The sequence below is a fragment of the Cydia pomonella genome, chromosome 1 (assembly GCF_033807575.1).
Source record: "Cydia pomonella isolate Wapato2018A chromosome 1, ilCydPomo1, whole genome shotgun sequence".
In the NCBI taxonomy this organism is placed as follows: Eukaryota; Metazoa; Arthropoda; class Insecta; order Lepidoptera; family Tortricidae; genus Cydia; species Cydia pomonella.
In genome coordinates, this window is record NC_084703.1 from 39,445,003 (window position 1) to 39,466,799 (window position 21,797).

The window sequence follows — 21,797 nt, forward strand, 5'->3', positions numbered from 1 at the left end:
TGCAGATATGCAATGGAATGAGATGGCAATGTCGCTTGTTCTCTCTAACGCCATATTGGATTGAGTTCAAATTGAATTTTAATATTGAGTATTTATTTATATTCTTTGATTTGTGGCATTACAGAGTAGACGACAGTAAGCAATGTACCGATAAATCTGTAGAGCCCATTATTATGCCATCTGTCAACTGTCATGCATGTTGAACGTCAACGCCACCCTACGAATTATGAATGCTTTAGTGGTGAAAGGAATCGGGAACGAAAGATCGACTGTGTTAAGTTAAATCAGTGTCCTCGATGCGATTATATAAATTTATATTTACTATACTATAACTCTACTGATAACATTTTATGTCGGCAGAGTCCCACATTTTGCCAATTATTAATTTTATTTGGTCGTACACGTCCTCCTAAAATTTTATAAGGTGAGTTTATAAGTTGTGTTATAATGCTTAGGATTCATCATTATTAGGGCTAATTGACTATTTAATTAGACGGTAATAATGATTTATAGAGTAATCATTTAGGGACCTGTAGGTGTAGTGTTTGTATTTGAATGTACTACTGCAATTGTGTAATGCATGCTAGACAACAGCTCTATAGTAAGAGGTACTTGACTGGTTAGTTAGATCATGTAAGTGAAAGGACTCATGTAGTTCGCGTATTACCATTGCGCTCGCTGGTCGTTTTCTTTCGTGTGACTTACACTTCAATAGACTTTTCATTACAGTCTTTTTTTTTAATGTGCTGATTATTTACTACAAATTAGAGTAACTATAATTTATATATTGTTTTTAAATAAGTCAATGATACTTTATTTCATGAAGTTTTTAGTAGGACAGTATATACTTTGAAATAGTTTTCAATGCTTAACTTGCTATTGGTGTGTGAACTGACAACAAATAATAATTATTTAATAATAAAATAGGTTATAGAATTTCAGATGTGAAATAAACTAAATAATATATGTACATAGATTATTGTTTGTAACAATAATATATGTACATATATTATTGTTTGTAACAATTTGTCGAGAGTTGCACAAAAAATATTAGAAAGAGCTTATACTACACAGTGATGGTAAAGATCTTAATATTACAGATGTTCATATTAAATTATTAACGCATGGGTAATAAATATAGAATAAATCTTTTTTGCATGGCTTAGTTACATATCACACTGTACTACAGAGCAATAGGGCTCATTTACAAGGTGCGAAAACTCGCATGTGAGTCTCATTACACTGTGGTGCTTGATCAGTCGGCTGATTTGGTTGTAATCTCAATAGTCTGCAATGTAACTAAAATAGAATGTGAGTACACATGCCGTCTAAATCAGCCCTTAGACCTATTCAAACTTTTCAACATAACAGTTTGGTTTATAAACTCTTCATTTGATTTAATAACAGTTTTGAAGCAATGAAGTTTTCAAACTTGTATGTTTGTAATAACAAATGAGCTGTTATGTGTGCAGTGGCAGCTCATATGTTTTGCACACATCAAATATGGCATCTGGCTTTCATGATACCATATTTCAGACCTTTAACATGGATCACAGCCAGCATGAGCACCACCACTCGGGTCATGAGCACATGGAACACCATGACATTAATCAAGCAGATTATGTGAGTGTTTATTAATGCTATATATTAAGAAAGTTTAGTTTCTGTTTAAATGACTAGACCACACATTTTTAAATTACTTATTTAATTTGGATGCCAACACATCATGTAAAATGCTAACAACTCCTTAATAAGTATTTGTATGTTACTAACATTGTATTGTATTGTAGTATGGGCGATTTTCCTGGCGCTTGACTTTTCCCAGACTGGCGCCTATTTTGCGTGACATGTTACTAACATGATATGGACACTGTTCGAAATAAATTGTTATTGATTTGATTTGAATAATAATAATTTATACTGTTCACTTTTACTACAATAGTCCCAATGCCTGTTTTTTTTTTTTTTTAATACCACGACGGTGGCAAGCAAGCATACGGCCCGCCTGATGGTAAGCAGTCACCGTAGCCTATGGACGCCTGCTACTCCAGATGTGTTACATGCGCGTTGCCGACCCTTGAGACTGGTTCATGGGTGTGTATTGTTGCATCTGTGAATGGGTTCCAGCGGGCAATCTACATGACATTAAAGCTCTCCAAGGGGCCTCTACGTGTTGGATTTATATCCCCACGCAAGCCTATCAAAAGACCGGGATTTATAGGCCCGTGAAATCTAAGGAGATACTATAATAATAATTTATAATTACAATTGAGATGAGTATATATGAGTATTGGGAGTATTCCAGAAGTGGGTAGCTTTGGGGAGGTATTTTGTATTTAGTTATTATTTATAAGTGTAATATAGAAATATTTTCTTAGTTACATGTAAATATTCTTATAAATAAATAAATAAATAAATAAAGGTACATTGAGATGACTTCGAACACCTACTATGATAAATTAAAGTATGTCAAAACAATGCATTTTATTCATTTTAGACATCATGTTTCTTAGAGACATTTACAGCTTAAGACCTACACAATCGATATTTAAATAGAAAAAGTGTAAGTTTATTTTTTCAAAACAACCGGGTTCGATTCCCGAGCTGGGTAAGGTTTTTTTTCAAATGTATGAATGCAGTTTTGCTTTTTATCAAAATCGGTGACATGGTTCCTAAGAACAAATCTTCGTATGTCTTATAGTTTCAGACATTCCCATACTGACCGATTTGAATGAGCCAGCCTGTATATTCAAACTAGGGATATATATTCAAAATGGTTGGATACTTTTTGTGGAATCAATAATCATGATGAGTGTTTGTAAAAATATATCTTAGCATGTTTTTTCTTAATTGCAGAAAATTATGAATGAAGGTATAAATTCAACCTTAAGAGAAGGGACGGGTCATCAAACGCACGATCATGCTTCCCATGGTTCAATGATGGCTATGACTGTAAGTATTACAAATTCTCTCAAACTAATGTAAACAAAGAAAACAATAATTTAATCTACTTTTTTAATCACAGGGTTATAGTAATGTACATCTACTTACTGTTTCTCTTATTTATTCTAATTGTATTGACAATCCTTATTGGAGCTATAATTTTATTTCATTAGTATTGTTATTATTTTCATTTTTATTATTTTATTTTGACGATCATGATAGAAATTCTTATATTTTTGACATCAATGCAAATTTATTATGTAATTGTCTTTCATGAAATAAATCATCTAATCATCTAAATCTAATCTAAGTATCCAAAACATTATTACTATAGGTGAGTTCACAAAGAATGATGTGTGCTTTTTGCCAGAAATTTACATTATGGTAAAATCAATAGTAATCGTAATGTATAATCTTCTATCTAATATAATCTTTCCGTCACAGAAAGGTCCTTAAGCTTCAAGTGCATTAAGGACCATTTTATCTGAAATTCCAACAGAAATTTTGATAGATCGGTCCTTATTGCACATGAAGCATAAGGACCTTTCTTTGATGGAAAACCACAAATATCTTTATAATCTACATTATTATATAGTACCTGGGCGACCGAGCTTTGCTCGGTTCTAACTATTGATTGTAATATGGTGGTGTATAGGTGATAATCTTAAATACATTTTTTTACTAAATTAAACTTGTTTAAAACAATAAAAATTAAAAAATATATATAAACTTGAACATATAAAAAAAAAAGTTAGTCACCGGGCGAGATTCGAACCCGTAACACTCGTTTCTAGCCGTCCGCGTCTTAACCCGCTGGACCAGACGGACAGTGGCCGGCAGCACGAAATTAGCGACCATATTCTGCGTCGAAAGAAAAACGCATAAAAACTCGAAAACACGTGTTTTCCCAAACATAAGACTAATCTAGATCGATTGTATACCCCCAAAAACCCCCATATACCAAATTTCAGCGAAATCGTTAGAGCCGTTTCCGAGATCACAGAAATATATATACATATATATATATATACAAGAATTGCTCGTTTAAAGGTATAAGATAATATAAGATATTTAAATAAACCCAGAATCAAATAACTTAAATTAACACCATATCCCGGTGTCTGCTTGAATTGAAATTTGGTGCAATGCTAATGACAAACTATAATGAAGTTGATTTGATTAATCTGTTGGAATGTGGCCGAAGGTACTCAATGGAATGACACAAACACAATAAGCTTAGGATCATTACAAAGGTCATGAGATAGACATGCAAAGTGGGTACTTCACCTATAATCTCGTAATAAAAGAGTGGAGCAAAAGTATATTTGTGACTTGTTGCCAAAATAATAATAAATATTATTATGATACCATCATACACATTACATATAGTTAACCCTTTTCCAGGCCGCACCAATCTACGAGGTTTTCCCAAAAAATTCAAATATATTCCAATAAATCCAGCTTTGATGATTCATTTGAAAACAAGTCACATTTTCCGAAAGTGCAATCTAATTTGAACCTTAAATCTGATGGCTAAGGTTGAAATTCTATTGACGTGTATGTGTTCTATAAATGGTACTATGCTTGAAAAGGGCTTAAAAAGATAGATATAGGATGAAAACTTAAATAGGCACATAGAAATATAGTTATGCTGAATGTGCTGTTCTCGAGAATTATTATGTTTTGTTTGGGAAATGGGAAAACATCCATAACTAATGATGATGAACACACAAATTGGAACCTGGAAACTGGACCTGACCAGCCCACCCTGCCGGCTGGACAGGCTCGTCGCTCATCTTTCTGGCGGGGTTGTCTCGGACAAATTAATTAAACACGGATTACGCCACACGATAAATCAACAATAAACACAAATTAATGAAATTAGTGGCCGACAGGTTCAGTCCACCGATTGTCAACCAATTTCTTACCAGGATTTGAACCCGGGACGTCCTGCTTTGTAGGCAGGGTCACTACTGACTAGGCTATAGGAGGCTGCTATATAAGTTTAAAATTGGCTGCCAATGTTACTATTGTTTTGTACATTCATAGTTTTCCACTTTCAAGTTCATAGTTGTATAGTGATATAGATTATGTCACCTTGTAGTTGAAACCTCATTACCATTAGTCCATTGAGAACCCATTCTTAACGCCACACAATGACCTGTTTACCGAATAGTTACTGAACAATGTACTACTAAAGGTAAACAGTCACTCACAGCGGCTTGAACTCCTGACTGTAGTCGAAAAATAGGCTACAAATAGTACATTACGATACAAGTGCCAAAAGTAGAAAATTTGCAACGAGTGGCGTTAAAATTAACCCGTTGGGAGAGTTATATATTCTAAAAAAAAATCTATACAATTTTAAAAGCTCCTAACTTTTGTAATAATGGACATAGCTGTGCGTATATTAACATACATCAAATTGCGAAAAAAAAATCCTCTATAATGTTAATATCTAAAGAGGAAAATAGGGACTTTGCTGGCAGCTACTAGTTAAGCTGTTTAGGAGTCTTTATATTCATATTTATATCACTTAGTATAAGATTAACAATGCAGTTATGGTTGCGGTTTGCGGTGTTGATATTAACGGTTAACAGTCGTCCGCACTGTTAACGCGCCTAATTTGTAAACTTTATTAAAAAGGAAATAAGGTCTATAGTTAGTTATAGTACATTGTGCAACGAGGGGGTAAGTGAAATTTTGAATACGAGGGTGGTAATTCCGGACAGCCGGAGGCTGGAGGGAATTAAAGACCCGAGTTTGCAATTACCCCCGGAGTTACACACAATGTTTTTCATCACACTTGGGAAGAAAAAACTAAATTTTAAGCGAAATGATTTTTAAATACGGTGACATATCAAACATTCGTCTGCCATTTTGTAATTTCTTGGCAGGTGAGGCATCGAAGGCACAGACCTATTCGGCATTCAGCCACGACTGAAAATTATGTAAAAATATTTTAAACGGATGTTAAATTAATCAAATTAAATAATTTTAAACTTAAAGCAAAATATTAAATTATAAACGTCAGTATTTTGAAAGTAAAACTCATTTATGCTACTTGGTTTGTATGAATAAATGACATAATAAAAAAAAAGCTATAACTCACTAGGGAGTTATAGCTTTTTTTTTCACAATCCATAACTCCCGAGGGAACAAAATAGGCCTTTGTCCTTCAGCACACCTGCATGAAATAAGAACTTTTTCGAGCAAGTGTGATAAAAAGAATGTTTCTGCTAGCATAATAGGATCTTGGTAATCCAGACGGGCAAAAATACCGGCCATTAATGCAAAACAGGTTTCCGGATTATCATCTGCAATATTTTTACGGTATAAAAATAGTAAGTAAATAAATGAAGACTTTATGAACATACAACTTATTGAAACTAATGAAATAAATTTCTTAACAGTATATAATCAGTTTAGTATAGGTACTCTTCTGCTTGAAATCTTCGTATTTCGTTTCGAAGGCGCTCTTAGTAGGGGAAGAAACGAAATTTCGTGAAAGTCATAGTCGGGCCTCGTTAAAGTATAGTGCGCCCGCGCCAACACTATCCGGATTACAGCGATCACCGATTCCTAGGAACGGCTATGGCCAGTAGCTATATGCCCTAAAGTCCTGAAAGGAATCGACCGTGAAAACTTCTTGCGAAAACTACTCTGACTTTACCAACGTTAAAAATTTCTTTTCTAGTTCCATGGCGGATATGTGGAGACAATCCTGTTCTCCTGGTGGGACGTAAAAGAGGTCGGACCATTCATTGGCTCATTCATAGCAATCTTTATCATGGCTTTGCTATACGAAGGGTAATTTTTATGATAAACTTCATTAAAAATTGTCTTATCATGCGTGGTGGTTGCATAATGATGCTGTTTTGTTTCAGGCTTAAATATTACAGAAAGCATCTGCTGTGGAAATCGTATGCGGGTCTCCAATACTGCGCGGTGTCGCCACCTGACAAGGGGGTCCAAAATATATGCAGCCCTGACGAGCCTCAAGTTATACAGTTGAGTATAGACATTATGATCCGTACTTTCGTAACTAATTCGGCTACCTTCAACATCTCGCCACTACTCCCGTGACTTTAGACTTTATTCGAAATCTGCCGTACAAACAGTAACTGTCCATCGGTGTACCTTATGCCTTTTGTAATAAGGTTTACCGATGAACAGTTAATAGCGTGGGCGATGGTACAATGGGTTCTGATGATATAAAACCGTAATAAATACTAATACTAAAATTTTACAAGTCTCAAATAGTTAATTTTTGTTTAATCCCTTTCTTAAAAATACATAAGTTAAAATAACAGATAAAGACAAACGAATAATAACTAATAGAGGCGTTTGTAAATAACGCTATTAACCCTTTTAACATCGCAATTGTATGGACAAATCTCGGTGTAAACTTTAGTACTATAGGGTCGTATTAACGTATATAAACTAATGTTAGCAACTAGATATTATGGTGTTTGGTGGCTACAAAACATACTCTCCAAGAAGTGAAAGTGTCGACCACGACACCTGATAAAAGGTGATAAAAGTGCGGCCATCATAAGCCCGCTGAATCATTTTTAATTATCGTTGGCACACGGCATATCAATTTCCGTTTCATATAAATTGCCTTTAACGTTGTTACATAATTAAAAACCAGTTTCTACATTGAAGTCAATATACTGTGTCGCTGTATTTGCATAGGTTTCAGTACCAATTACTAATGAGTATGCCAAGAAGTTTTATAGCAAATATGAGGGATCGGCAAACATCGATAAACCTGTTATCGATAAGCAAAGCAAATCAAAGATATATGTATATAAAAGAAAATTACAAATATTATATTTGATGATTTGTAACTCAACGAAATGTGTCAAGAATATAACTCAAATGCAAATAGACATATACTTTTCCTCTCTATATATATAGTACCTGAATATTAAAATGAATTACTATTGTATGTAAGTAGTATGTAGCCTAAAGTCATAAAAATGGCTAATAATGTCAATGAAGATAGGCGTCGTGTCCTGTATTTTGCGGTAGCTTTATCAATGTTAGTATTTTCCATACGAGTAGAGTTGAGGTACCTACGTATCGATGACAGTTATGTCGATAATTAATTTTGTCAATCCCTCGTTTATGCTAGAAAAAAATTTGGTACATACACTAATGAGATGTCTGTTGTTATCTGCAATTACTAATTACAAAGTCTAATGAACTAATTCCGACTGCAGCTATCGATGTGGTTGTTAACAATTGTTGATTTATTTAAATGAATCATTATGGTAAGAGAGACTCATTCTGGGCTCGGCTCGGCTACCTAGTCTTAGGCTGCATTTCCACCAGAGATGTGCGGGACTCGTAGGGAGGCTTCGGTTACCTATCTTTGCTCAGCGTAGCTCTATAGTCTGAATTTTTCTATTGGTTCTTAAGAAACACTACGCATCCCCGCTTACCTGTGGTGGAAGCGCAGCCTTAAACTCGACAGCCCTTTAAGGATTATATCTAATGAAGTAGTACTTTTTAGAGTTGTTATTCTGTTCTGTCCCGCCAGCCAGGAGACATTTGTGTAGTTTGTTAGAAGAAATGTTATAGGTACGGTCACGTCTGAAAATATCGGTACGAAAAAAGTGCCAAAAATATGTGTACACGAGTTTATTGCCCATATATTAAGGTAGTATATACATATTTTTGGCACAATTTTCGTATCGATATTTTCAGACGTCACTGTACTACGTTCGAATAATATTCCAATTCCAGGTATGGAAGGACTTATAACTGGGTTCTCTATTGTTTCCTATAAAGTTTTAAGTCATAATGTATTGTTTGTCCGCATTTTCGTTAGTCATAATTTGGTTTTTCTCAGAAACGCGTAATTTCAGGATTGCCATAAAACAAACCTAACCTAACCTATCTATAGGATAACCTAACGAAAATCCTGAAAAGTTAACGGTTTCAGAATTATGGCTAATGATAATCTGACAATCATTACATTATGACATGACTTTCAATAATTACTTATGTCAAACAAAGGGACCCGTTATAACTGCCATATGTTTGGTTATTTTAAATTCCTACCATAAAACGAGTGACAAAAAAAACTTGATACACCCATTTGCAATCCATTAACAAAAAGGTAATTGTTCAATCTTAAGAGATGACGCGATTTGCTATAGAGGTAATCTGTCGGTCTCTGGGCGCCAGTTCCTGTGAATCAATTGCATCTGTATTTGTGTATAATATCAGAGTTTAACGTACCCAACATATACGTATTAAATATATCCAACTTATTGATATCTTATCTTGCTGATATCCAGTAAGCAGCCATTCGTAAACAACGCGTTTTCTAACAACTACCTTTAAGAGGAAAGTGGACCCGTTTATAAAAGTAGGTAGTCCCCTTTTACCTCTCTGGATATTATGGAAATAAAATTTACATGATAATTTTCGTAACATATTGAAATCAATTGATTGATTGATTTATTTATTGGTAAAATCGTTGTTTTACAAGTCACGATTACATTAAATAATTACATAATAAGATTAAAATAACTAATAATATTTACAATCATCATATTTACAACTATATCTTATATTTATAATTAATCAAGCATAAAGATAATACTACTTTTTACGGGTTAGTTATGAACTCCGCGAAGAAACTCGTGCCTGCCTGCGATTTCTTGGTAAACATAGAGTTACTTTCCGCTGACTTTATGTCAGGCGGAACCAAGTTGTAAATCTTGGCCCCAATGACACTGAGTGAATTCCTGAGCTTAGCAAGTCGCTTTACGGGGGCTAAAAAAATTAACTTAAGACTAATTACAGGTCCTTAAATACATACAATTTTTGCAATTTTCTCTTACCGTTCCTACATATCGGTTTTAAACGTTGCGTTACGTTACCCTAACATTTTATCACTTCATACATTACAGCGAATTTTTGTAGTCAAAAATAATTGATCAAAAAATTTCACATTTTCGTATCGAAATTTTCAGATGTAACTGTACTTAGGCATCAATATTTATATAATATATATATTGATGTATACTTAAATACATAGACAAAAATGACCAGCAACAAGTATTTGTGCTCATTACACAAATAAATGCCATTACCAAGATTGAACCCGGGACCATCAGCTTCATAGGCAGAGTCACTAAAACTTTACCCACTAGTCCAGACAGGATAATTAGTTGGAATTTAAAGTTTAACCGTTAACGTTGATCTAACAGAAAAAAATAACCATCTTCGTTTTCGTATACTAGGAGAGCTTCCTTTTTGGAAGTTAGTTAAATACGTAGGTAAACCATGTAATTCAAATCGATTGTTATTTTATTCGTCAAAATCGACTCAGTAGTATCGTAGTTAAGGTGAATAAAATTTAAAATGTCGATTTAAAATGTGAGGGTTTAAATAATCCTTCGTCAACTTAACTAATTAACTTAACTTGCTAATTAAAGTCGAAGTGATATAAAATTTTAACCATATTTTAACGAGTACGGGAGGGTCGACTCAAATTTTAAAACACTTTCATCGTAACATTTGGTTTTAAGTTGTAGGTAAATGCCATATTTTTAAATACAGTGCAACTTATAAATGTAGGTGTAAAAAATATCCTAATATGTTGGAAGTAAGCTCAAAATGATACCTACTAGCAGTGTTGGCCGAAACGTTAATGCAATTAAAAAATATTGGCCATAACCATTACAAATTGAACCGTAAACTGAAACCGTCCGTTACGGTTACGGTTCAATTTATAATGGTCAATTGCAATTACCGTTCGGCCAAAACTGCCTACTAGTATAATAAAATACGTACTTTATCAACTATCACGAGATTTACGACTTTCACGAGTCCCACGGGTTTAATATTCGACGGCAGAAAATCAAAAATAATTACCCAGTCTTCACTCATGACTTCATCAGCGTTACTTAATGTGTGTCTAATTTAGTTAAGTACATTATATTATATGGCAGTTAATATACCTACTTGTAACTCATTTTACCTTAAGACCTAGCACAATTTGCATACCTATCGATCTAAAATAGCAGTTGAATTACATGCGCTCAAGACTGGACCGTTACCCATAGCAAAACAATTGTAAACGATTCCTTTTGTCGGCAGTAATGAATTGCTAAATCCAAATTTTTGAAACATTGAGAATATTGAGATGTAAACATTGTGATATCCGAATCGAAATCCAAATCCTATACGGAAATTTCGTTATTTGCTTCTCTATCACTCTTGCGTATTCGAGCGATAGAGACGGTTTTCTATTCTGTCGGTATGCCCTCGGATCAGAGAGGGGGGGGGGGGGGGATGGAAGAGGTCACACACATTTATAAAGTGAATGTCACATTTTAACAACGTGTGTTTTTGAATGAATGAATTTATTTATAATATTTTTTTTTATGAATTAGTTTTTTGTTTTTAAGAGGGTTGCTGTCGCTATCACTGTCAAGTAGACAAGTGTGACCATCATATCTCATATCACATCTCCGACATCTCGCAATCCATTCACATTTTTTCCGTCCACAACCTGATCTCCCTGACGCTAAAACAAAGAATAAAACAAAACTATTTCAATCTCTTTTGTAATAACTATATTTGAAATAATTTTAATTGATTTCGTTAAAAACGCACATAACCGATTTGCAAGACCAAAGTGATTCCATCAGTGGTCATTTATTGGTCACATAAATAATTTTAGTATCCGATATAGACTGTTATTTGCAAACGTGATTCGTTTCACGTCCACTGTTTACTTTATTAATCTCTTTTGTCTTGTATGTGAATGTAAACTTTGATTCTTAACGACGTAATCCGACTTTCATAACCAAACAGCTCGGATATATGCCTATGGGTAGTTAAATCTAACAAGATGTTATAAAACACTTTTTTTTCTTTTAAGGCCGGTGCCGCATGCTCTGGAAAGGAATGTGTAAGTAACCATTCATTAAGTCATTCATCATTTCATAACTACGTACAGTTAGCAGCGGATGTAGCTATGCGGGCGAGGTTTCCTAAATTATCTGAACACATCTTTGATATTATGAGAGTAAGAGCAGTTGGAACACCTCTGCTGTTGAATGTATGTAAATGTTTTATTAGCTGGCTAGATTAAACAGTCGTTTATAGGCGTGAAGTTGAAGTTATGCCACTACCTGCAAAAAAAAGGGCCCGGTCACTTTAACCGGTTATTTAATTACAACTCCTATGGTGATTGAAATAAGATTCAAAATGAACAAATGGAAAAATAATTTGCGATGTCTTGTGTGGTCCCTATACGGTTACTGAGTGCCGGCGAGTCGAACGTTACCGAACCAGTCTAAAATGTGTCCTCGATATGCGTAACAAAGGCGCGTTATCGGAGAGCACACCTACACTGTTTTTTTGAGCGTTGGACTAGCCCGCGCTCAGGTGCCAATTAGAATTATACGACCCTTTTTTTTGCAGGTAGTGGCACGCGCCGTTTTAGTTAACAATAGACAAAGGATAGGCCGTTGGGGCCAGCTACAAATCTAACGACTATACCCATTATCATTGACAATAAGATATCAGATTACAACCAGTTAGTTCGTAATAATTTGTTTTTAAACATTTGCTAGTTTATTCTGGTGCCCTAGAAACTTATCAGAAATCTGCAACATCTGGACATCTGCAATATCGGCTAAGTCGTTTCGACAGTAGGATTTTAAATATGCAAAATGATTCATAATCATAAGTCGTGTTCAGAAATGCGTGTTTCTTAATCTGTACGTTTAAACACTTGTACATAGAAATATTCATAAGTTTTGTCACGGACTCGCGGCATATTAATCAAATTATTAAACCAACCTCTTTGTATTTGCTGGCTGGAAACGTTAAAAATAATAATATTGACAATGACAAAGGGTGTAGCAGGATAGTCTAGGAAAAATTGCCCCCAGCGATTTTGGGCCGAAACTGTAATCAAATGTTCCTTCTGGAGTAGGTCCATGAAAATTTTGTATAATGTAGAATATAAACTGGTTCATTTTTGAAAAAAAAAATGGTGTGTGTACCATGAGCCAAACTTGATATACAGATTGTTTTTTTATTGTTTTTTTTTTTTTACATGAGTTTAAATGGTTAGGGGGTTCATATTTTATAAGCACATAGCTTTTAGTCTTATTAATATTTGTACAAAATTTGAAATTCGTCACTTTCATAGTTTAGGAAAAAATAATTAAAACAGTTTTGGGGTTAATCGGGTGTTTTTGACCCCCATGGGGTAACAGAGGGATGAAACTTTGTGCAGAGTATAACCTCCCCAAAAGGCATCGTTTGATTACAGTTTCGGCCCAAAATCGCTGGGGGCAATTTTTCCTAGGCTATCCTGCTACACCCTTTCATAAGTCATATCATAACATTACGTAGCGTTATTTACATTGCATTTATGTCACGTGACTAGTAGGGTGACCATGAATGTTGATTAATATATTTTTTATTGATAATTAATTAAGGAGCTGATTCATTGTCAGTTCAGGAAAGCCTTATCGGAAAATGTGGTTCCTGTTCATGACTTAAAAATCATCCTATACACGGTGTAACATGAGGAACCCTACAGATTTTAACATCGTACTTCTGAGGCCAAAAGAACGACAAAATGTTATATGGATTTTCACTTAAACTCGACAAAATTTGAATGTATTTGTACATAAAAAGTTAATGTTATGGTAAAACTGGCACAAAAAATTAATTTTTACGTTTGTTTTTTTTTTAACTAGTTTTTGTCACTTTTTGACATCTATCAATAAGGATATTAAGACTACCCCCATAATGGCACCATCGCCATCAAAAAGGCGTTTTCCACTAAGTTACAATAAGATGTTTTTTTAGTTGGTATTAACTCCGAAACTAGGCGATATATGACATTTTAGTCTCTAAATGTGATCAGGAATACACTGTTAAAATCTTTCGGTTTCCTCATGTTACACCGTGTATCAACCACATTACATAGTTTACTAATATCAAAGGTAAATAGACTCAGACCAACATAAATCTGCTGAGATTTTTATAGCACAGACGTGCAAATGTTGTTTGCTCCAAATTACATGTAATTTGTAATTTGAGATAAAATAACAAGGTTTAATCTACTGACCTCAGTATAATTAAAAGTGACCCATGTCACATTATTTTCACATACAATGTGAAAGTGTAGGTGTAGTTAATAATTACATTAATCCCGTGTATAGTAAGTGAACTTGGTCAGTCTGTCCTACAAAAGCAAAATCAGTGATCGATCGCACGCCTGCAGGCTAACAGAGATATTATCTCTGAACCAGTTATTTTTGTTAGATTGATATGCCGACAAGCGAACAGGCCTAATGTTCGAAAGTTTCAATTGTATGTACAGTCAATGAAGGTATTAGATATCGACGCGGATAAAGTGCCATAAACATGTATACACGACCTTATTGTCCTTGTTAATTTGTCCGTCGTTTGTTTGTCGATATTTAATACCTTGACCGGCGTCAAGTCGTCGTGAGCAGAGGTCGAGTGTCGAATGCCGAGAAGTTACAATAGAAATGAACATTTTTTTATAATATACTTACATATAATATGAATGTAAATATGTGTAAGAATTTTGAAAATACTTAAACTTCTTTTTTTACCTTCTCATTGATGCGCCCCGTGGCATGAAAACCTTTCCGGATGTTGTGTCAATGGTCACCTCTAGTTTTTAGGGTTCCGTACCCTTACCCAAAGGGTAAAACGTATAACGATGTATTTCTGTTGCCAGTGTTGCCACTATAATAACAAATATTAAAAAAGTACGGATCCCTCGGTGGGCGAGTCCGACTCGCACATGGCCGGTTTCTATTGACAGGTGGCTTGTGGCTATAGATATGATTTTCTACCTTGTCGGCGAGTAATCATAGTCTACAAGTATTACAAGAAAAGAAAAAGAATGCGGCGTATTTAATTCTGTTTAGGTCGAGGTAGAACATCAAATGGATTAAAACCATCGGTCAATCAATTTACCGGTACAATGCAATTATATAGAATTTAATCGACACTTTTTTAGGGTTCCGTACTTCAAAAGGAAAAAAAAACATAGCCATGGATCACTGATTGATTTTATATATCGTTGGCTGAGTACCCTGAACACAAGCATTCTTGGCTTATTGTGGGACTTAGTCGATTTGTGTAAGAATGTCCCTATAATATTTATTATTATTTATTTAAAGTTTCAATGTAGGTATGTGATAAGACTTTGTTTTCTCAACAGACCGACGATGCTAAGCGGCGCGCACGCCTACCAAACCGTGCTCCACGGTCTCCAGGTGTTCATCAGCTACATGCTCATGCTCGTGTTCATGACGTACAACACGTGGCTCTGCGTGGCCGTCGTGCTGGGCTCGGCCACGGGGTACTTCCTCTTCGGCTGGCGCGAGTCCGTCGTCGTTGACTTCACCGAACACTGTCACTGACACAAACTCAAATGACGAAGTCGGGTGACGCAAAAAACGTTATACTGAATGAGATCCGGATTGGCTATGGACGAACAATATAAAGCATTGTGTTTATTTTTAAGCATAAACATCCGCTGTTTTTAGATTATACATACCTACTGTACCTAAAGTGTATTTTTAAAGTTAAAATTTAAAGTGTTTTTGTAAGGCGAGTTCAAAAATTGAGCTTGACCTAAAATATGAAGCATTGTTAATGTCCTTTTTATTACAGAATAGATACGGCTAAGCTATTCTGTAAAATTATTCCATGAATTACATTCCCCATATTGTCAAAATAAATACCTTAGCTAAGTGAAAATAACTAGTAAAATACAAGGTATTTATTTTGGTGGTGGTGTGGTATTTTATATGCACAAGAACACTTAGAGCAGAGATACATAAAAATGATGCATTTGCTAGTTACTGGGGAAAATACATTTTCTTGTTTTGCGAGTACTTGGTATTTACACTATGAATGAAGGTATTTATTTTGGCAGTAAGAAAACTGTATTTATGCGATACAATGTTACAAATCATTATATTTATACCAAATAAAACACCAAGTGTAAAAACCAAACATTTGCTACAATTCATTTTTGCATCTCGTACTCAATGACGTGCCACAAAATTCCTTGCAAAGAAATACTTTGAAAGTATGTTTCGACGCCCGGGATAACGCACTATATTGTTTGTCATTAGCTGAATTGGAGATGATCATTTTGCATACGCTTTTTGTGTCAACCTGTGTAATGACACAGGAGTACAGAAACTGAACAGAGATATTTTCCGTACTGTGAAATACATTGCTACAAACGCGCGACTTACGCTTCTCAGGCTGCGCGTGCGTCAGTAGTGCACACAGCATGGTTGTACGACACTGTTACTTTACTCCTGTGGTTATGGTGCTTTAGCACCGGCAAGGAGATCCGAGGCATAGCGTTAAATTCCATGCTAATGTAATTTGTTTATTGGGAATTTGGCGCTGCGCCTAGTCTCGTTCACCGGCGGTATAGCACCCCGAGGTACCTACAGCACATCATACCTGTGACTACTACAATACAAACTAGTATTAAAATATGTTAAATAATATCCTCGCTTTTTTGTTGCGTAGTTCAAATGAATATATAAATATCGTGTGTAATAATTCACGTTTTAAGAGGACACATGTTGTTTAAGTACTTTTTGGGCGACGATTTTGATTTTTATTTTAGTACCAGTTATACCTTTATAGAATATTGTATATTTAGAATAATGATATGAATATAAACGCTTTGATCTGTAAAACTTGTCTTTTATTTTTCAGGGAATAAAATAATTGTAATTTATACATAATTACTTATACAATACATATATATGTAAAATATGTTTATTAATCATTACAATGCTGGGAGTGCTTCGAATTCAAGAAATAATTATCAATATTAAGGCTAGCAACTTTCACTCCAACTTCATTTAGCTTCTATTACAATTAGTGATTGTTTCTTATTATTATTGATCACATCTCAGATTTCACTTCACATACAACAATTGGCTAAATTATTCTCCTAAGAAATGTTGCGATGTCTGTGAAGACAGTGCTTCTTGAGATTAGAACTGCTGTTGCACCTGTAGCTACACAGCTGGCAGCCATACGGTCTTTCAGATGTGTGGATTCTTCTGTGCACTTTCAGTGAATTGGCAAAGTTTGATCTGAATGTGCACTGATCACAAAGAAATGGTTTTTCTGATGTGTGTATCCTTCTGTGCTTAATGAGATTACAGGACAACTTGCAGGTGTACTTGCAATCGGGGAAGTTGCAGGCATAGAGCTGATTTTTGTGAATGCTTAAATGCTTTCTGTGTGCTTGTAGGCTGCTGCTTCTGAAATAAAAAAGATGTTTTTCTACTCGTCAACTGTAATGGTTGAATTAAGATTTCGTATACCAAGCTATAATTGCGTACTTTTCATTTATGGGCTCCCGACTCATATATAAGATTCATTTCGATATGCAGTTGTCAACTATAAAAAAAAATGACTTAAGGAGCGCAGGGCGGGAGTCGCATGTTCATGTCTTTTGTACTACATTTTTGTCTACTGAGATACTTCCCAATTTTCATTGATTATTTAGGTTTTATAGTAATATATATATATATATATATATTTATATATATATATATATTTATTACAATAGTTATATAATCAAATTTTGCAGTCTTGTACCTTACTTAGGCATCTCAGCAAGCTTCGTTGCCCAAACACGGTACTCGACTGAAAAGCTCTCTACTATATCATGATTGTATAAAATACTATTTCAAAACCGCACACAAAGGATGACAATGTTCTAAAAATACTCAATATAAATTTACTACTTACATGGCTGTAAATGTGTTAAGTGTTATTTTAAAGACAAACTTTAATGCAAAAAGTTACCTATGTGAGCATACATAACAGGTGATTGGTGTTGGTTCTTCACACTTATTGTCCCAAAGTGTTGTTGTATTATTCTGTAAGCAAAACAAATAATACATTAAACACACTAGTTCTATTTACTCGTGACCTTTAATTAGATAACATTTTCACTTTATACACCATGTTGTTTTTTATTCTCCATTAATTTCAAGGGTGCATTCCTGAGATTAAATTAAGTAATATTCTCAAAGACACCGGTATTCTAATTAACGCCATTTCGGAGATAATAAAAAAAATATTTTTATCCGATAACGCCTTTACGAGCGTGTACACTTCCCCTAGGGTTTGTTTACATATTAGTGTTTAGTATGATACTACATTTGCTACTAAATATTATTCGAAATGACATTGATATGTCATAGTTTTCAATTGTTTGGTTGAGTTAAATGTAATACCGGTGTTAAGTGGTATACGCAATATTTAATTACTTTTTATAAAAATAAAATAAAGATAAGTATAATAAAAATATATATATTTTAAATTAACTTTGCCATGTAGTTTCCTTAAACATACTTATCAATACCCCGAACTTAACGGAATTCAATAAAAACACAGTGCATACATATGAACAAGCTTTTAGGTGCCTGACTATGACTACTCTCCCCTGTCCACCGAAAGGGGTTATTCCCACTAGTTACCACCAAGTTGTTGCCAGTGGTAACTACTGGGGATTTATTTCCCACCTTTTACCACTGGTAACTACTGGGAATCATTTCCTACTAGTTACCACCAACTTGGTCAAAATTTGGTTAGTGTATGTATTGTATACTAATAAAAAGCGGCCAAGTGCGAATCGGACTCGCCCATGAAGGGTTCCGTACCATTTATGACGTATTAAAAAAAACTACTTACTAGATCTCGTTCAAACCAATTTTCGGTGGAAGTTTGCATGGTATAATGTATATCATGTTTTTTTTAGATTTTTCATTCTGTTATTTTAGAAGTTACAGGGGGGGGGACACAATTTTTTTCACTTTGGAAGTGTCTCTCGCGCAAACTATTCAGTTTAGAAAAAAATGATATTAGGAACCTAAATATCATTTTTGAAGACCTATCCATAGTACATGTATGGGTTTGATGAAAAAAAAAATTTATTTTTATTTTATGACATATTAAAAAAAACTACTTACTAGATCTCGTTCAAACCAATTTTCGGTGGAAGTTTGCATGGCAATGTATATCATATATTTTTTTAGATTTTTTATTGATATTTTAGAAGTTACGGGGGGGGGGGGGGGACACATTTTACCACTTTGGAAGTGTCTCTCGCGCAAACTATTCAGTTTAGATAAAAATGATATTAGAAACCTCAATATCATTTTTAAAGACCTATCCATAGATACCCCACACGTATGGGTTTGATGAAAACAATTTTTTTGAGTTTCAGTTCTCTAAGTATGGGGAACCCCAAAATTTATTGTTTTTTTTTTCTATTTTTGTGTAAAAATCCTAATGCGGTTCATAGAATACATCTACTTACCAAGTTTGAACAGTATAGCTCTTATAGTTTCGGAAAAAAGTGGCGGTGACATAATCGGACAGACAGACGGACATGACGAATCTATAAGGGCTCCGTTTTTTGCCATTTGGCTACGGAACCCTAAAAACAGTATAAATATAGAGTGATATAATTAATAATTCATTAAAAGTGAATAAGTTAATAGTCAGTGATCGGAACTATGGGAGTAAAACTTTAACAAAACTTATCAAGCGGACATAAAAAGAGTGCTTATAGCCTTAAAAATATTCGAATATCTATGAATGTAAATATTTTTATGGCTGTAAGTACTATACTATTCCTATCCCTATGGACATTAATATTTTTAGGGCTGTATGCACTATTTTATGTCCGCTTAACAAGTTTTGTTAAAGTTTTACTCCCATAGTTCCGATCACTGTTAATAGTTTAATTTTAAGTCAATTACTGTTTCAGTGAACTGCCTTATCACTTAACTAAAAAAAAAGTCAGTCTGACTGATTTTGTTCATTCATTCATATAATTGTGACATTACTTATTGAAAGGGAACTTATTGTCAATGGTGCTTACACCATTATCAACGATGCTCCTATTTACATACAATGCTGAATTACGCAATGTGATGTAAGCACCCTCAACAAAAGATCCAGGTTTCTTAGATAAGGTCACAATTAATTCAATTTACAATTATTAAGATCAATTTCATCCAAACGTTAATTTCCGTTTAACTATTAATTTTTTGCACTTGCACCGGTTCACAGAAACATGAATCACATTATAATTATTTATTAAATCACTCTATATTGAAACTATACTCTAACAACATTTTGGCGGTAAATAAACAATATAATTTGAGAAATGTTTAAACATTAAAATTAAAATGATTTCATGATCATGATTTCTACACTTCTCTATTGATACACCCAATCCAGCCATATCAATTTGAATTAAATAATGTCTTGCAAGAATTGGGCAACATGATGCATTTCCACCATTGCAATCTACCCGAAGCTATTGTACCATCAGCCGTAAAAGTGCATGGCGACTTAATTAATGAATTCATTCATAATTTCGCAGCTCACTGTAAAAGGGTACAGTAAAAACTACGAAACAAATTAGTTACCTGAACATCTTTTTGTTCTTCAGCAATTAAACTATTCTTACAATGATCATGATTATCATCCACATCAACAGCGTAAGTTCCTGGAATACTCTGATAAGCGTTTAATAAGTGGGTTTCTTCCAAGACCGAGTCGGTTTTAGAATTAAAAACATCTTCCGTAGTTAAATTAATGTTAGAAACGTTGTGAATGACAGAGTGGCTTCTTTTGTTAATTTTATCACAGTTCTGTTTTCTTACTCGTCTCAATAACCGCGATATTATAGATTTCGGCTGTGGAGTAAACTTTATAGCTTTTTCGGATGTCGGCCTACCCCTAGCATTACGTTGGAGACCCTTTTTCGGTAGAGTAACTGGAGTCTGTTCCAAAGGATTCTTTTCTTCCATTTTAAGACTTGTGTTCTATTGGCATTTTATGTAACAGTGATGATATTATGTTAACGTAGGCAATAAAGATATTGATTGCACCTATAACATTTTTGTCCGGTTTAACTTGAATGAAGGAATAAAATAAGAGAACAATTATTTATGTTTACGTATGATAAGGCCTAAAAGTCCATCCAGACGGGATGATCAAATTGTCAATTTGATCAGAAAAAATAAACGGCGTCAATCTCAAAGAATACAATACTCGATAGGTCAATCTCATCTACCATCCCGTTCGAACTGGCCTTTAAGCGCCAATTACATCCACACTTCCCGATTTTGGGCCCAAAATCACTCCCGATTTCGGGCCTGATAATCGTATTTGTTTCACCTTTTCTGCTCTCCGGGCGGAAAGCGACAACTTTGCTCCCGCTGCGCTAAACGAAGTTGCCGCTTTCCGCCTCCATCGAGCAGCAAAATAGTATGCGCACCACGGGAGGAATCGTAGGACATCCCATCCCGCGTGTTTGCACACAATTTTACACGCGGCACGCAATGTCCTACTTTTCCTCCCTTAGGACACAAATAACTATTGTCTCTAATTGCCAAAATTGTTCAATGTTTGATATTTATTTTTGCATATGAGCCTTTTTTTACATTTCAAATATTGTAAACGGTGTGCTGATATTAGATGAAACGGAAAAAAAATTCTTCGGGCCCGATATCGGGTCTGATATCAGGCCTGTTAAAGTGTGGATGTAATTGGCACTTAAGCCTTTGCCAATTATGGAAGGTAGAGGTAAGGAATACAATCTCCAAATACCAAAAAGTGTCCGTCAAAAAACCTTAAATCGGTGGCGCTACAATATTTAGAATATATGAAGAAAAAAATCAAATCATAGACAGCGCACTTGACTACTAGCGCTACTCTGAAGAGATTTGGAACTTTTATTTATAGCTGACAGCCTG

General features: G+C 34.5%; 2 protein-coding genes and 1 long non-coding RNA gene across 7 annotated transcripts; 1 reads left to right on the forward strand and 2 right to left on the reverse strand.

Moving 5' to 3' along the window:
- The first annotated feature begins 207 nt into the window (after positions 1-207).
- On the forward strand, positions 208-16,700 carry LOC133522878 (high affinity copper uptake protein 1-like). 5 transcript variants are annotated; one of them, XM_061858343.1, is made up of 7 exons: positions 209-424; positions 1,537-1,623; positions 2,857-2,952; positions 6,641-6,753; positions 6,831-6,953; positions 11,852-11,881; positions 15,194-16,700. In XM_061858343.1, exons 2-7 carry the CDS (start codon positions 1,546-1,548, stop codon positions 15,393-15,395), a joined length of 642 nt encoding a protein of 213 aa, XP_061714327.1. In that variant the 5' UTR covers positions 209-424; positions 1,537-1,545; the 3' UTR covers positions 15,396-16,700. The 5 variants fall into 5 exon arrangements, with proteins under 5 accessions (XP_061714353.1, XP_061714327.1, XP_061714343.1 ...); XM_061858350.1 differs by lacking the exon at positions 209-424 and adding an exon at positions 615-769; XM_061858369.1 differs by lacking the exon at positions 1,537-1,623 and having other exon boundaries at positions 208-424.
- Positions 16,694-21,069, reverse strand: LOC133522843 (putative zinc finger protein 56). The gene is made up of 3 exons (XM_061858310.1): positions 20,466-21,069; positions 17,827-17,900; positions 16,694-17,276 (listed from the first exon to the last, which is right to left on the reverse strand). The coding sequence occupies exons 1-3, from the start codon at positions 20,847-20,849 to the stop codon at positions 16,961-16,963; spliced, it is 774 nt and encodes a 257-aa protein (XP_061714294.1). The 5' UTR covers positions 20,850-21,069; the 3' UTR covers positions 16,694-16,960.
- LOC133522912 (uncharacterized) lies at positions 19,272-20,452 on the reverse strand. Its single transcript, XR_009800149.1, has 2 exons — positions 20,248-20,452; positions 19,272-19,465 (listed from the first exon to the last, which is right to left on the reverse strand). It is a non-coding gene; the product is annotated as an uncharacterized LOC133522912 (long non-coding RNA).
- Positions 21,070-21,797: the final 728 nt, after the last annotated feature.